Here is an 18,128-nt window from a genome sequence, read left to right as displayed (position 1 = left end):
GTAGGATGGAAGTAAGCTTAGTGCGGTAGTTTTCTGGGACAGGAGTGGGAGAGAACTGAATTGAGAAAGCAGCTTTCTGTTCCTGAGGCAGCGGAAGATTAAAGATCATAGAGGGACCATTACGGAACTCCGGTTGTGTCACAAGCGTGTCTCTTACTCCTGGATAGACATACCTTGCAGATACTTTAGGTGTGGTGTTCTTACTTTAAAAATAAACCCTAATAATACAAAACGTTGTGCCTCTGGTGTTCCTCTCGGTGCCTCCTAGGGATCACTATGGCTAGACTTACCTCCTGGGGGATGCTGTGGAGCCCTGCTCCCTTCATAATCAACTTTTGGGAGTGTAACGTGGCTTTTGTTCAGGATGCCTGCCTTTTATGATGGATTGGAGAGGGACTGATTTCTGTATTGGCATGTAGGAGGCAGAGAACTGGCTTTTGTACCAGTAGAGAGCTGAAATGAAGCCAGGGTACACACCAAGACACAAAAATCAGAAGTTTGGTAACATATAGTAAGGTATGGAAAGTAAGGTAAGGTAAGTATGGTAACGTAAAGGAAGCCAGTGTATCAACACTATTAGTCCATTAGCAATACTGAATTCTTGTGCTAGATGATCAGCCCTGAGTGAGTTGCTGACTCCTCTGTAGATAGTACTTTCAGGAATAAAGTAATGCAAATAAGGAAGTACTATGAGAATAATAGAGATGTTAAACAAGATAATTCCATAACATTAAATATCCAAGCGGTAAACATGACATTATTCTGTGAATCTTTGTAGTATGAATTCTGTAACTTTAGTCATCCACTGCAATTACAGCTGTGTTGTTTCAAGGGATTGCTTTAAAAGAAGATTAGAATATAATCCTTCTACAATTTAATCTAGCACAGGAAATCCAAGGATGATGCTTAAAAAGTTACTAATAAGTAAAGAAGAAACATACATAGAATATTAATATTTCAAATTATTTATATTTAGGGAAATTGCGCATGGTTCTGCATACAGAGATTTTGCACAATTATGAGGATTTCTATCATAAACTGTGGATAAGTCCACCTTTTGCTGGAGACTGTGAGTAACAAATAATCATTAACTGAAAACAACACTTGAAGAAAATAAGGCCACATGATAAAGAAAGCTAAGTATTTTCTGCAGCTGTGTGTTGGAGGGGATTTCCAAGGGGAGCTTCTTTACTGGGGACTTTTTGGAAAATACGCCTCAGCTTGAAAAGTTAGTAGGTGATCTTAGAGATCAGGTCGCTGAAGCAAATGGTAACAGCTTGATAGATCGTATCTACCTCAAAATTCCAAAGCTCTTGATATTAAAAAAGCTCATTTGATAAATGTAGTGTAAAATTTCTCACATAAAACTAATGGTGCTAGTAGCTTGGAAAGTGTTTGCGCTTGGTTTGGTGGTCTTAGCTGTTTTGGAAGGGGATATAGAATAGGGAATAAATAATTAGATTATAAAATTTGCCAACTTTATTACATTATACAGCAATTTAAAGACGAAAGCTCACTATTTGTTGCAAAGAGTTCTTCTGAGGGTGATGTAGAATTCATCTTCAGATTCACGTGCTTGAAATTCAAATTTCGGTGTCTACACAGAGTAAGGTGTCAAAGCTCCAAGTTACACTTAGTGGAGAGCTAGCTAATATGGGTAGAAAGCTTGCAAATCAGATGTCTGCTTTAGAATAGAGCTGAGTCTCTAGCTCTTCACTAGACACCAGAGATGGTCTTCAACTATATCTTGAGATACCACCTTCTGGATTTCCACCAAAGAGGCAGCCTGTCAATATAAGCCGTAACCTGAGTGCAGGCCCAAACTCCTGTTGCAGCAGAAGCCCGGAACTGGAGGGATTTCAGAGAAAGGCAATGAGAATGATCAAGCCTGTGAAAACCTTTGTACAAGGAACAGCTGTATAGGTCAGGACTCCATAGTCGACGGTGGAGACTGTTTGGGTTGATGTGGGATATGTTAGAGATCTACTACATTGTAAGTGGCATGGAGAAAGTAAGAAAGGAGAAATTGTTCACCATTGCATCCAAGATAAACTGCAGCAAGGTAGGATTTGGACCCGGATCTCCCATAGCCTGATAATCTTCCTCATCACCAAGGCATCCTCTTGACTTAAACCCTCCCAAGATGGCTTTGTGTTTCCCCCAGGTGAAATGCCAGGGGAATGCTCCAGGTTTCCTCTGGAGCCTTTGATGTTCCTTCTGGCATTTATTTCATCTTTGGCATTTTTTGCTTTTTGTAATGACCATTGAACAGAATCCTTGCAGACAAGCAGAATAATATTCAACAAGTGGATACAGATGTATAAAAAGAAGTGATGCAGTTCATTTGCTCATTTTTTTCAGACTGTACAGGCAGCTGGAAATCACCAGTGCTGATCACCTTTGAGTGTAAAAATCTGGTTTTGTTGTTATGACATGAGTGTTTATTATGGAGTTGTACAGTAACTATAGGAAACATTCTGTATTTGTTTTTTCCCATGGAGCCACCTCATCGACTTTGCACACATCTAATGTAGGTGTATACGGCGTCTCAAGTGCTAATTTTTCTCCCACTGCATGTAAGAAAGTCTGGAGGACTAGATCAGATATAGACATATCTACAGTTAAGTAGGATGGTTATTACCCATCATATATGACAGGTTCTGACACCATTAATGTTTTAAGGGTTCAAAGAAAGCTTTCAGGAGAATTAAAATTACCTTAAAATCCACTAACGTTATAATCCGTACAAAGATGAGCCCTTAGTTTGAGTGCAGAGAGGAATAGAGGTCATCATTGCTGTCCTGTGCTCCTACGAATTATCTGATGATAGAAGTTTGATGTGCTTTACATGGGAATTTAAATGTGACTGTACCCATTTTACAGATGGAGAAACTATAGCACAGAGTTTGTGAAACACAATTAAAGTGAAAAGTGTTAACTGCATGAGTATCCCTTTATAGTCCTGATAAAATAGGTTACTTTCTACTTTATTTGGTCAACTGCAGTGTTTAGCATCCCAGGTACTCTAAAGTGTAATTTGAAGTCTATAGACATAGTTAGGTTGTCATTCTTAGATTGCAGGGTGGCTCCCATCTAAAAGAAGGGACCACCCTTTCTCCCTCTGTCAAACGTATGGAGAGACAGGAATACTTAAGCTCAACTTTGCATGAAACTGCATATGAGAGTGCTGAAAGTACTCTCTTTCCTCAGATGCCTGTTTTTTAATGCATTCCTTCGTAGCAGGAATGGGTTAGTTGTATTGATCTGGGGTAGTGTAGCATATCTGGCATTTATGTGTTTTGTTAGCCATAAGTAACTGTAATTTTATTAAGATTTCTAGCATGTTAAAATATTAGGCTTAAGCTCTGTCTTATGGCAAATACCAGTGTTTGAATATGCTAACAGAAATGTTTTTCTACTCCTTGAAGACAGAGTACTTAAGGTAATTGGTAAATCAGATGATATCTAGTGCTCCATTGTAAAGCTGTACTTTACATGTAAATTATATTTTTGAAGCACCATATCTTTTCTCAGCAGTGATTAATCCTTGAAATAAAGGGGAAGGAGAAGCAGCTAGTTTGTTTTTAATGATGCATTCCCGCTTTGGGAAAGATTAACTATGTACAACTTTGTTGAGTTTAGCAATTTGCAGTGGATTGTTGAGTTGTCCGTGGAGACCAATTCTGTTCCTTCAGAAGAATGTTCACCAGGTTACATTGTGCTCTGTTTCTCTAAAGGAAATAAGTTTTTACATCTCTATCTAAGGTGGGAGATAGTAAGCTCCTTGCTACGGTTTGAACTTAAATAAATCTGGCGAGTAAAACTAAGTTGTGATATATTTGATGGATGGGGAAAAGGCAGAGAGGGAGAAGGCTAATAATTAAAAACATGCTTTTATTTTGTGTGGTTTTGGTTTGCATGTCTAAATTTCAGATTGTATTCAGTGTTGTATGCTGATTTGTCTTTGCCTGTCTGTGATGCACTCTCAGATGATCTTTAGCACCTTCTTGTTCTTTCTCTTTCTTGGATTGTACATAGATATTAACGACTTGATTAATTTTGCTGAAAGACCTATTTGTTGCCTTCTGTACCGCTAAGTCCCACAGCAGAAAGTGGGAATGTGCCATAACATCTAGCTCAATCCGTAACATCAGTGCAAAAGTTGGGGTTTCCTGTGGGAAACTAGGGGAGATTCTTGCTAGCTGTATCTTTTTTTGTGTATGCAGTCAGTAGATGGCACCTTGCAAAATGTTTCACATCTAGTGGGGAAATACTGTCCCTTGGGAGCGCCGCTGAACCTCCCTTAGGTGAGCTGTGTAAGCAGCTCCTTCGTTTAAGACGGTGTGACTTGGCCCTTGCTTGGGAGCGGGAACACTCGCAGGGAGTGCTCGAGCAGCGGTGTGCAACAGTGTGTGTGCTCAGAGGTACCGCAGCCTTGTGGAAGTTAGTTGGAGGAAGAGCTTAATGGATAACGATCAAGTGCAACAACACTTGCATTTTTTAATCAATTTGGCATCCATATGCAGAAGCGTTGTGCCTTCCTTTGTTCCAACACATGAAACAGAAAATGGTTTACTCACCACGAGAAGGGGTGTTGGTGTTTCTTCTTGTGCCAGGTAATGCACCATGCGTGTGATTTGCAGCCGTGTGGTTGGTTGTTTATTCTGTTTTGTTTCATTGGATTTTTTGTTTGTTTGGGTTTTTTTTGCTAAAACTGTACTGAGAGCTGGCATTTGAACAGGGGATAGCGATGAATGAAAATGCTCCCTGTCCCTTGTACTAAAAACTATTGAAAATTAGTATTGTGGATGTGGGACTGATGGGGTATGACAGATTCAGTGGCCAGACGCTTGAACTCAAAGACTGTTAGAGATGACAGAGTATCTTTCCACTGACTGGGAGAATATTTCAAATGTAAGTAGACCTGCTAACCTGTTTTCCTTTGACTGGTTTTTGGCTGTGTTTTTCACAACTGTGAAAGTATTTGGATGCCAAGTGAATGATATGAAATAATTAAATTGGAAGAATAAATTCAACAGACAATTTTTTTTTTTTTTTTTTACCTCCTTCCTCCCCCTTTTCTTCCCCTCTGCCCCTCCCGAAATTGCAGCCACAGGAACAAGTCTTCAGGCTGGCCTCACCCTTCAGGGACCTGGAGCTTGAACCAGGGGACACCTTATGGATGGGAGATGACGGCAAACAGAGATGGAAGAGACTACTTCATCAAGTAAGTGCAGCGGGAGCTGTGCAGTCTGTAGCACAGCTCTTGACTGTGTCTCCTTGGAATCCTGATTCCTGTTTTAACCCTACACAGTTAATGGTTAACGGTTTTGATGTATTGCACAGAGATAGTTCTGACTGTACTCTGCTGTGCCTTGTTTTGGTACTTGGTTATTTCATTTACCCAAGTAAACACTGATAATATAAGGACCTGGAATTTGTTGAGGAATTACAACAAATGTCATTAACAAATATGGCATTTTTATTTTTTTAAAGAATGAGGCAAAAGGTGGTCAGTTCTAGCTGAGATTGACAATTCTCCTCCATCTCTGCCATTTGAACTCTTCAGGTTTGTCTAATATATTTATTATACTGGTAATGAGAAAGTGTATATTTTGACTCTGTATAGTAAATAATCTGATTCTTAGACTTCCCGTAGTCCTTTAGCTCTGAATTTAAAGATTTGCAAAATAAATGTCAATGTGGATGATGCGATCATAAACAAAATTGACTTTTCCTTTCCCGTTGAACACTGTGCATAATTATTCTTTAAAATCACTTAAGTGACTTGAATAAAATACAGTTTGCTATTCTAGTAAATGTGCTCTTATGTGGCTTTGGAACTTCTTCCCTAAAAAGCAGCGATGGTGGTGAGTTAGCAGAACCATTGCCTGATTTTGCAGCATGAGTTGCTTTAGTCTACCTCCCATTTTTAAAGGCTAGAATTTTGATTCTGCTCGTGTGAAGAGTTGAGATTTTTTAATTATAGTTTCATTTTTATGTTTATCAGTCTGTTTAGAAACTTGCAGGTGCTTAAAAAAATCCTGTATGAGAATTACGATTCTTTCTTTTAACAGAGTAGAATGATCAGACTTATTTTGAATTGACCATTGAAAGCCCTCAATTCACCAAGACCTTTCATCTGCAACACCAGACTTGTACAGTGTAAGAACGAGGATCTCCATTACTCTGCTTTCTCGTCCTCCGCGCTTTGCCCAGGGTGCATGCCTTGGCTTCCTAAGAGACATTTACTTTTGGAGCCAAAGCAAGATTTGTCACAGCGTGGTGTCCTGCAGGCTGTCAAGATTTAGAGCGATCTCAGACCTGTCCAAATTGGAGCAAGCTGTCTGGGTTACTGAGGGCTCAAAAGCTGACTTTGAAATGTCATTTTTGTTCCTTGAACAAGTATTTGTCATGCTTTGTGTGTCTGTAAGACACTGGGTGCAGCGCTGGACAATGTGAAGCTGAATGCCAGGCACCATATAACTGTGTTAGCATAGGTTTTCTGCCTGAAATAATTAGGCTTGTCAAGAAGCATAGGTGAGCCTCTACAGTACTGTGCAGATGTGTCTCTGCTGCTCCTGTTACTCTAGTTAGTGAGGGCATCTGCACACCTTGGGGTTTTTTTTATAGACCGTCAGTATATTCTCCTCTGCGTGACTGAGATTCATTTAAGAAATTAATATCCTGCTTTTGAGGACAGGCACCACATCCACATTTGATTCCTCTTTTCTCACTGGTCACATAATGGGATGCTGCACTTGTGTAGCTATAAACAGCTGCGGCTTACGAAATGCAGTGCATTAGTACTCATTAATTTTGCAATTTGGGAATGTTTTCTAACTCTCAGTAGCTAATGATTATTTTGTTTATTTTTGTTGATTGCCTTTTAGTACCTTAAAGTGCCATATCCCTCACTGAAATGCAGAAAAGTGCATTTAGGAATAAAAATCTGTAACAGGCAGTGCCAAATTGTGCTTTAAGTAGTGCTAGACTTGTTATTTTTGTTGTTGTGGTGGTTGTTTGTTTGTTTTGTTTTTTTTCCTCATGCTTTTGTAAGATGCTTGCTCTCCATTCTCTTTGGAGCTCTGGTCTTTTTTCCATTTTCCTCTGCGTATGGATAGCAGACTATGTGGGGGAAAAAATAAGCTGCTTTAATGAGTGGAGAGAACAAGATCTCTGAGGAAGCTGATCTGCAGAAGCCTTTGATATTTTGTGCCGGACTTTCTTACCACTGATACCTCTAAGCAGGTCCTGAGGGAACTGGCGGATGAAGTTGCCAAGCCACTGGCTATTGTATTTGAGAAGTCGTGGAGGTCTGGTGAGGTCCCAGATGACTGGAAGAGAGGGAACTTAACCCCAATTTTTAAAAAGGGGAATAAGGAGGACCCAGGTAACTACAGGCCGGTCAGCCTCACCTCTGTGCCTGGCAAGGTCATGGAGCAGATTCTCCTGGAAACCATGCTAAGGCACATGGAGAGCAAGGAGGTGGTTGGTGACAGCCAACATGGCTTCACCAAGGGCACATCGTGCCTGACCAATTTGGTGGCCTTCTATGACGGGGTGACGGCATCGGTGGACAAGGGACAAGCAACTGACATCATCTACCTGGACTTGTGCAAAGCTTTTGACACTGTCCCGCACGACATCCTTCTCTCTAAACTAGAGAGACATGGGTTTGATGGACGGACCACTCGGTGGATAAGGAGTTGGCTGGATGGCCGCACTCAGAGAGTGCTGGTCAACGGCTCAATGTCCAGGTGGAGACTGGTCACGAGTGGCGTCCCTCAGGGGTCCGTGCTGGGCCCAGCCCTGTGCAACATCTTTGTCGGCGACATGGACAGTGGGATAGAGTGCACCCTCAGCAAGTTCGCTGACGACACCAAGTTGTGTGGTGCCGTCGACACGCTGGAAGGGAGGGGTGCCATCCAGAGGGACCTTGACAGGCTGGAGAGGTGGGCCCGTGCCAACCTCATGAAGTTCAACCAGGCCAAGTGCAAGGTCCTGCACCTGGGTCATGGCAATCCCAGGCACAAATACAGGCTGGGCGGGGAATGGATTGAGAGCAGCCCTGAGGAGAAGGACTTGGGAGTGCTGGTGGATGAGAAGCTTAACATGAGCAGGCAATGCGCCCTTGCGGTCCAGAAGGCCAACCGCATGCTGGGCTGCATCAAGAGAAGCGTGGCCAGCAGGTCGAGGGAGGTGATTCTCCCCCTCTACTCTGCTGTGGTGAGGCTCCAGCTGGAGTACTGTGTCCAGTTCTGGAGCCCCCAACACAAGAAGGACATGGACCAGTTGGAGAAGGTCCAGAGGAGGGCCACGAAGATGATAAAAGGGCTGGAGCACCTCTCTTATGAGGACAAGCTGAGAGAGTTGGGGCTGTTCAGCCTGGAGAAGAGGAGGCTCTGGGGAGACCTGATAGCGGTCTTCCAGTACCTCAAGGGGGCCTACAAGAAAGATGGGGAGAGGCTGTGTTTAGTAGGGCCTGTTGCGATAGGACGAGAGGTAATGGTTTTAAAATAGAGGGGGGTAGATTTAGATTGGAAATTAGGAAAAAATTTTTTACGATGCGGGTTATAGAACACTGGAACAGGTTGCCCAGAAAGGTGGTGGAGGCCCCATCCCTGGAAACGTTCAAGGCCAGGCTGGATGAGGCTCTGAGCAACCTGATCTAGTCAGGGATGTCCCTGCTCCTTGCAGGGGGGTTGGACTAGATGACCTTTGAAGGTCCCTTCCAACCCTAACCATTCTATGATTCTATGATTCTAAGCAGTCTAGGTGCAAGTTGAATGATGCGGTGTATGTACATGTTGTTTGAGTTAGAGTACGTATTTTTGTATCAACTGTTTTAAAGCAACAGCATTGGCTGTAATACGTGTAATCCAGTGATGCCTCTGTAGGAGCTGTCCTTAACAGTGCGTGTTATTTGGCCAAGGAGAAGCCCTCTCTGGCTTTCAAAACATCTACTTTTGCAAATACTACATGAAACTACATAAATGCAAATATAATTTAATTTCCTTTCCTTCATTTTTCACCCCTGGATTTTAGGAATGAAATAGTGAGATGGTTTTTGACAGTTATGTCAATAAAAGGAGGAGAGAGATCAGCAAGATAGCATTTCATATTGTCTCCAAGGCTTTTTACAGCCATACAGATTAACAAATTGCATCACACTGAAGGAGAAAAACCAATTCTTTGGTTTTGATTAAAGATGTATAAACCAGGTATTATCAAAACGAAATATGCACATGAGTTCTGTACAAGCAAATAACATAATTCACAGCAACATTAACTGCTTTTCAGCTAAATAATTTACGTGGTGCCATATGCACATATCTGTTCAACTGCAAGCAGGGATATTGTAATTTTGAAATTGTGAGGGGAACAGGGAATCCAGAAGAATCTTCCAGTGAAAAGAAAAGTAATTATATAGTGTTGGTGCAAATATTTTAAGATGTGAATGGGCAGAGATATTTATTCTTTCTGCTAAAGTAAATTTGGTTTCCTTCAAATCTCTGAAAGCCTCTATGGCCTGAACTAGTCAGGGGCAGCTTCCATTGCCAGGCAGCACTTTTGTAAAAGTGTGAGAAGAGCCCTTTATCAAAACATTTTGAGATGTCACTATCAATTCATTATCTTTTCTGTACAGATGGCACAACCAGGGTCATTTTGCAAACCTCTAAAATACTTTTTCTTAAGTTTAGGCCATGGTAAATTAAAGTTTCAGAACTTCACCCATTCCATTTTAACTTGCAACTTTTACTTGAAATAGCCTTATGAGACAAGTAATATATTTCGGTATGGAAGGATGGCAGTCATCTAGTATTCTTCCAGTGTGTACAAGCTGCACAAGCTATATTAAGCTGGGCCTTTAATATGAAATAGTTTGCAGTGTATTTTTAACCATTTTAAAGGCTTGTTTTATTTGCATTTATTGTATATGCGGTGTAGTGTATAATTATGAGAAATTTCTGTAACGCTAATTTGAATACAAACAAAACGCTTATTAAAAATGTATTTGGTGTGAATATAGGGTTTCAGGGAGAGAGCATGCAAAGCAGGAAAGTTTTGGCTGATTTTGTCCACAAAGGGTTTAGCCTCATCGCAATTTTGGTTCCCAAGTTGCCACTTCTAAGATCATACTGATTTTTTGACCTGTACATTTTCACCCTTTCCCTTGTGTCAGTCTTGCTTCTAGTCAGACCTGGAGGGGAACTGATAAATAAACTGGCAAGAGCTAGTTAAAAAAATCAATCCTACAGAGAAAGCAGTGAATTTTCTGTCAGTTTGGCTCCCTGAGCCAGACCTTTGCATGGACTGATAAAGTTGCGGGATAGTTTAGTATGGAATAAATCTCTAAAGGTCAGCTGGTCCAGTCTCCTACTTAGAAGATGGCTGATGCCAGGTGATGAGCATCATTGCTGACACACTGAAATATCTGACTGATGTGGGAACAGGGTTGCAATAGACTTGTGTTGGCTTAAGCTGCCCTACAACTGCACTCCAAGGTGCAAGTCGAAGTAGCATTTGCTGCTGTGAGAAGTCATACCCTTTTGATTCCTATTCCTATTTAATTTCTAAAGTATGAGATACTTCTGTATTTTTGTGGATCTGGTTTCTGTCATTCAAATAAAGACCAGAGAATGTGAAATCAGATTAACTGAAAGAAAGCGTAGTCCTTCCCATGTGGACTCAAAGCAACAGTGATCCCAGTAAGGTCTGATTAGTTTTTACACTCTTAAGATAATTTTCCAGAGAGGTCTGTTAGGTCAGCTTGTTGCCATATCCTTGTTTGCAAGAGACACTATTGATTGTATTTAACTCTTGCTTTTGGCAGAGCTGGAAGAGACCTACTCGTCATAAGTGTTTCCGAATCTTTTTATGTTAGTATGACATGGTTGCCACACCAGTTGAAACGTGTCACAACGTATTCTGATATCTTGAATGCCTGCTGTTGTTTTTCACTGGTGTTTTTGTATTTAGTAACACTAAATTCTTGCAGACTTCTTCCAGGTGTACCTGGCAAACTTAATTCTTTTTTGCCTCTTAGGTATGTTATCCTGCATATAATATCAGCTTTCTGATTTTTGGCTTGTGAAATCATTACGTTTTGGTGGTCCTTGCTTCACTTAGTAGCTATGCTATTCCTGAAATACGAAATTCTTGAACGTCAGCTCTTGCCCCGTACATAAAACAGAGGTAACGTGTTTGTGTTCTTCAGTACCTTGTGCTGCTCACAACATCCTGAATTCTCAAAGCATACACAAGACAATTCTTTACAAAACAGCAATGCCGTATTATTCTATGCTCAAATAGTTACCTAAATTTTCTTAGTAGTCTTCATCTTATTCTTTCAGTGCTTGCTGTACTTAGAAGAGGAAACTCATTCATATTTTCTGAACAGTGGAGTGAGTTCCTGTATTCATGTTGTGTGCATCCTGTCTGGCCTGCGTGGTTCTCCTTATACACCCAGTTATAGATGGCCAGCGGAGTGGAATAACAGAACACAGTCATTGGTGATATTAATGGCCTATCAATCAAGCATCCTGCTTATTAAGGACCACTAATTTATACCAGATGCCAAACTGAGGCTCACAGCCTGCTAATCAATTTACTTCAAAATAAATAAGCACAGAAGAGGATCAGACCGTTTAGTTGTTTAGTTTTGGGTTTTTTTTTTTCTGAAAAAATTCTCTTGGTATGTCTAGCTCTACCCCAAACCTTCTTCTCCATATATTCTATGGGTTGTACATGCCTATTGGTAGTTTAGTCCTTTCTCAGAATATTTCTCTGGGGTTTACTCTGTTGGAAGGTTCTGAGAACAACCAAAGGATATAAAATATAATGAAAGCCTTGATTGTTGTTACAGTGTTGTTCATGTTCCCGAATTTTGAAAAGGCTACTGTTATTTGTACCTTAGGACTACCTCAGTACATAAGGCTGTAATGAAAGTTCGAAGCCACAGGAGCCACCTTCTGCCCTGTAGGTACGATGTTGTATAGCACTTTACTGAAGGCATTACATTCCTTCATCTCTAAGTACAGAAACAATGTTGACTACATTCATTGGAGGATTTGTATGGCATTCATGAAAATATGAGCAACATCGCCGCTGCTGCTCCATCCACCCTCAGCTGGCACGAGAGCACTTGCACTTATGCAGGTGTCGAAAAGAGGGTTCATTTCTGTCTCCTCCTGATTCAGGTTAGGGATGTGAATGAAGGCAGTCTGTACGCGAAGATAATGCCTCAAGCCAAGGGCTGACTGCAGTGTGTCTCTTTGGGCATCTCCATTCCCAGGTGAGATGCCAAGGGAACAGACAGTGGAATCACACTCCCTGGCCCACTTACTCCCACATCTCTAAAAGGGACATCCAATGAGATTGAGTGGCAGGCAGTTTAACAGTGATAAAAATAGTACAACCTATATAATTAGCAAATATAATTCTCAGCTACAGGTTACTGTAAAGCCTAAAATGCTTCATAGGATTCAAATGTACGTTTGCAATGTACATTTGTAATGAGTCTTCCACTGTTAAATTACATAGGATTAAAAAGAAAAAAAAATAGAGCAGATATAAAGTCTTACGTTTCAGACAAGTGAGTGAGTCAGCTGCTGACTGCCTAGGGCTAGGACGAAACTTCCTGTATTAATCAGGTTATTCTATAATTACAAGGTTTCTTGCACCTTCCTCTGAAGTGGGTACTGAGTGCTGTCAGAGACAGGATACTGGACCAGGCGGACAAGAGGTCTGATTGGTATGGTGATTATTGTTTTTTCTATTATTTTAAAAATTCTTTTGTCACTAATACAGACTGTTGATATGAATAGTCAGATTAGAGAAAGAGTGCTACTGTGCTCCTTTCAGACTGCTTACGAGTTTGCTTTCTGTTGCTAAGGGTTTGACCTGCTAAAGGACAGGATCGTATGGTGAAGGAGGAGTGGGGCTAGAGGAGAAGAGCAGCAGCAGGGACACACAAACACAAGTGACTGTTTAAAGCAAACCTGAATAATTAGAAAGGAGAAGGAGGAAAATTGTATAGCAACTTGTTTGTGTCAGTGGTCTGCCTAGAGACCACTCAGGAATATGGTGAAAAAGAAAGTATTGCTAAATCAGCTCAACCTCCTGAAAAGAGAGGATGATTTAACAGTCGTTCTTCATTCACAGAGAACTGTTGCTGTAGCCATAAATCTGGCAGGCATAAATAGGACAGACAAAATGATGCTAATATCGACTGGGATAAATCATTGTTCTGGTGAAGGGAGTAATAGCAAGGAGGTGCTAGTTTGTGTGGTTATTTTATTTTAACTAGAGCATGGAAAAATGGAGAGTTCATTGCATTGCAAGGCAACAGTACCTAACCCGGTTGGTGTGCAGTAACTCAGAAGCTAGCCACAGCAGCGTGGCTCCTTCCATACCTACCAGCTTGCCCTGCAACCATCACCTGCTGAACCAAGAGGCTTCCTCATGCTAGAAAGGTGAGAGGAGTTTTACAAGAAGGTATGAATGTGAGTGAGGCTACTCAGAAGAGAAGCAGCTTTTGGTCAGTTGTTAGCCTTGGGTTGCCTGGGTGTAATTGCCCCTAAGTGGAGTATGGAGAATCATGTACTTTGGGCCTCTGCTACAGCAAGGGCAGTGTTTCTGATCTAGTCCCCAGGGTTTTCTCCAAACACAAACTGGATAGGGGTGTCATGAAATTCAGAGAGGTATTGCATCCTGAAAACTGTTATTCTTATGTGTTTGAAGGTGGGTTAGGAAGCAGAATACAACTTCTGGAGCAGGACCTGTATAGATAAAAAATAATCAAGGTATCCTAACCCAGGGTTATAGGGTACAGAGGTGAGAAGATGAAGTCTTCATTGCTCTTGGAATTTACATGCTTCTTGGGTAGATGTTTTGTATGGCATAACAGCATCTCATCTGTGCATTACAGCATATAAATGCATCTGTAGAAGGGTTGCTCTGGTACACCAAGCTACCCTCCCTGGTAGTGTAAAACAAATTAATTATTGTAAACATTTTGTGAGAGAGTGATAGCCCCAGTTGGAGTCTGCTTTTTCAAACATCTCTTTTGTAAAACAGAGTGCGATCCCTACAGAATTGGGATTAAAAGCATTCAAGTCCTGGTTCTGCAAAGCCATGCAGGTAGTTGGGAGAGTGGTAGTGGTTTGTAAGAAGCTATAAGTCTTCTCTTGGGTCATGTGCTGGTATCCCCAATGATGCAAACACAGAGACTCTGCATATGAAATAGAATCAGGCTAGTTGATAGTCCTTAAAAATAAAGAGGAAAAAAGTCCCTGAAACACCAAAAAGGTACAGTGATCCCACAGGCTGCACATTGGGACCTTAGTGGTCACAAGGCTGAAAAAATAAGTAAGACAAAGCTGCCTGATACTCGGTTTTGGAACTGGGACATTTCACAGCAACGGCTGGGTGAAAAGTTCTCCCAGAGCTTCAGGTACGGCATTAAGAAAAAAATGTGCTGGAGATGGACTATAGAGCAGGGAAAAGGGCTGAGAATTACCACAGTATATTGCTGCTGTTTAAATAGCACAGTTGAAGTATACCAGTTTGTCATAGCGTATGTACCGAATTTAAAACAAGTTATCTAATATGTTATGCCATGCCAGGAAATAGCATATTGATGGTGGCTTTCCAGCAGTCATTCATACCCTAAGGAACAGCATGGCTCCAGTATGTGAAAGCGAGCACTGAAGAAGCTTTATTTATCCTTTTGGCTTCATTTGCATCGTATCAATATATTTACAGTTTTCTATAAAGAAGATCAAGTATAAGCCTACTGTAAAAGGTTCTTATCTGGATTTTTGTTGTAGCACAGCAAGGTAATTTGTTTTAGAAAGACAAGATGATGCTACCAAGAAAAGCTTGCTGAATTTTAATTCTCATTTAGGTTTTAATTGCCCTTCTTACAATAAGATACTGCTTAATTATACTCAAAATGCTCAGCTCTCAAATATAATGCTAAAAATCCTCATATTATATATGTTGTCATACATGTATAAGATTAAGGTGAAGAAATAGTTTAACTGAACTCAAATTAATCTAGTCACTGACAACAGTATGACTCACTGCAACATTTTGAAACCCATTTATCTAATGTTCCCTAGGATCCTGTACCGTTCCACAGAAAAACTTCAATTTAAAATAAACCAATCAAACTGTGCGGCTGTGCAATTAAATATCACCATGGTAACAGGGATTAAGCACGCAAGGTAAAGACCTGCTGACAGTGCAGAGATTATTTCAAGTTTCTTACTCTTCCAGCAGTAGCCAAACAAATTTACATTTTCTGTATCGATCACTGGGAGACGTAAAATGAAAGAAATTGAAGTACTTTTGTGGCATCTTGGAACTTCAGAGACTATTTTCCTGACAGGGGAAGTAATTAGCTGGAATTACAAATAGGAACTCAGCAGACAGATATGAATAAGTGTTTGCTCATGGGATTTATTTAGCGTTTCATAATTAAAACCCGGAGAAGCATATTATTTGGGACACAAATAGCATGGAAAAACATTGCCATAATTTTAAGAAATTGAAGAGAATAATAATGCCATTTTGCTTTTAATTTTGAAGTGAACTCTGTGTTGCCTTTTTTGTAATGAGGAAAGATAGTTAGTTGCAGCTCTGCTATGAAGTAACATTTCTAATGTATAATATGCATATGAAGTTATAGTGCAGAGAGGCGCACTGATATTCAGTGAAGGCTGATGAGGGTGATGTATTAATCAATCTTAATACATTTCTGCTTCTCTCTGTCTCTCTTCCTAGCTTTTTTGTGTATATTTATGAAAAAGACTGGACATGCAAATCTGCTGGCATACAGAGTTTTCAGCTTTTAGTGGTGTGGTTTAGGGTTGGTTTGTTTTTCTGTTTTTCAGATTGGCTTTTGATTCAGTTGTAGGAGAGCTACTCTCATCACAGTGGTAGCGTCTCTTACTGCTGCATAAGGCTGAAATACTTGGTCTAAATTGGGAGCCTTAATCTCTACCTTTGGTCTATTAGCAAGTGTTCAGTGTGATCGGGGGAATGTTGTAGTCATGGACTACAACTACTGTCCAAGAAATACGTGCCAATGGTTTGGGGCTGTGCTCATTTTTCCATGAGATCATATTCATAAGGATGTCTTCTGTCACTCTTTTCTGTCAACTTGTGAGAAATGGAAGTGAGTTGCCTTCAGTGTGCGAATGATCTGCAACTGTTCACCCTGTGTTAGGCAGATGTAGGCTTTGTAGTGCCTGTGCTTTCTGAATAGGTAGTCAGTCTTTTGAGCTCAAAAGATGTTGCTGAGATTAAGTTGAATGCTTCCCATCAGTGCTTACCGGACTGAAGTTGGTCTTGGGATCATGCTGTTGTCATTCTTCATGGTAGGATGGGCTTTCCACCCTTAGAGAGCACGTCTGCTACTTGGAAGATGTCTTAAGAGACCTGGTGGTAGATGGGCCTGCAACTGCACCTTTTCTGTGGAAATCAAAACTTACCAAACCTGTCAGAGTGCGTTTTGGTATTGGGTGTTGATTATGGGAGTCTATGCAGTCTTTGACTCCCTATTAATCTGAGGAATAAGCTTAGGTCTCTGTGTGGAAACAGACAGGTTTTTTAGTGCTGCTCTTATGAAAAGGCGGTGTACTAGTTGTCTGACATCCAGTTTTGTCAGCTTTAAGTTAAAATGTCTTTCCTTACATATTGAGATGCAATTTGGTTTTTTACATTTATGGGATGTAAAGCCTTTTTTGAAGATTCATGATAAATATGGCAGTTATATCTAAATTCATTGCACCCAGCAAGTTCCTGAAGGAGATTAATGCTGAGCACGTTTTGTAGGTATGAGTGTGGAAAGTATCAGTTTAGGATGGCAATCTTTCTTCACAGTAGAATGCAGAAGCCCTGTTAAAAATTAGCTCCTAGCATAAGTGTCCAGCAAATGTGAAGGAAGAAGCAGTAAAATATTGATGAAACGTAAGGTAAAGCCAGAAAGTCAGGCGTATACGGGAGAAGTTTCTTCAGCAATGGCTTATGAGATACAGGGGACAGTTTCTTAGCAGTGCTGTATTAGATGGTGCTGCCCCTGGGCTTGATCAGGTGGGAACAGCATGGTTTTATCTGGAGTCTAAAGAGATACTTTTTGCTTCTCTTCCTGCTTATAATCCCTTTTGCACAGTGTTTTATTTTTTCTGCTGTTTTTATTGTTTTTGTTTAATCCAGTTAGTTGCCTTGAGCTGGACAGCAGAGATTGGGCAAAAAGCCACACTGATAAAAGACATTTTGTTATGGGCCACAAAGGACTGATTTTGGCAGCTCATGGTGATGACATTTAGGGATTCTGTTGCGTGACTACTCTTGCCAGCATCCTATTAAAATGCCTTTTCCACCATTTTAACAGGGTACTAGGGAATGATGAGCTAGTGGTCTACCGTTGAAAAGGAAACCATAAAAAAGATTCACTCAGCATTGGTTTTGCACACTGAAAAGTCTTAACTTGCCAGCTGGGAATCTTTTCAGTTAAAACATAGATATAAAAAATTAGATGTTTTCACACCTTCAGACATGGGCAAAGATTGTGGCTAGGTCTTGAAAAGGACTTGGTTCCCCAGAGTGTCACACCGTGACTGACCAAAAGTTTCCAAAAGGCATCGAACAACGCCCAGCCAGAGGAATGCAAACATCAGTATGCTGCTCAGACTCCGTTTAGAAGCAGTCTTGTTACTTTCCCTACTAGAATTAATTAAAGCAAGTACAAACTAATGGGCAGATCATACGACCAGATGCTTTTGTGGCGTGAGCCTTTAGGAATACAGTTCCTGAAGGAGGAACCCTGTCACCTGAACATAATGTGTAATAGCTGCACAGCTGCTTTTTCAGCCTTGCCTCTGCGACTTGCATAGGCAATTGAGCCCTGCACCGAAAGCCTGGACGCCGTTAGGAAGAGTGACAAGACAAGGCTTTCTGTAGAGCTGCTCAGAATGGGAAGCTTGATTGGGTTGGCTTGTTCCTGTTCCATAAGCTGCTTCTTGGCAAGATACGCTCAGAGTCAACTGGCTTTTTCCTGAAATCCTTAGAAAGAAAGGATGTCACAACTCTACGTGCTCAGGATCTGGCAGCCTAAA

The 18,128-nt window shown here is 40.9% G+C and overlaps 1 protein-coding gene across 1 annotated transcript in view; it reads left to right on the top strand.

Moving 5' to 3' along the window:
• The window catches only part of FRMPD4 (FERM and PDZ domain containing 4), a 310,232-nt gene that overhangs the window by 188,363 nt on the left and 103,741 nt on the right, over positions 1–18,128 (top strand). Inside the window, exon 2 of the mRNA XM_086768048.1 lies at positions 5,111–5,227. Coding sequence (XP_086624174.1) covers positions 5,111–5,227 — 117 coding nt within the window. The remainder of the gene's footprint in view (positions 1–5,110; positions 5,228–18,128) is intronic.

This window comes from Chlamydotis macqueenii, chromosome 1 (assembly GCF_036417535.1).
Source record: "Chlamydotis macqueenii isolate bChlMac1 chromosome 1, bChlMac1.mat, whole genome shotgun sequence".
NCBI classification, from domain to species: Eukaryota; Metazoa; Chordata; class Aves; order Otidiformes; family Otididae; genus Chlamydotis; species Chlamydotis macqueenii.
Note: the sequence above shows the minus strand (reverse complement) of the source record. Positions and strands in the feature narration are given on the sequence as shown.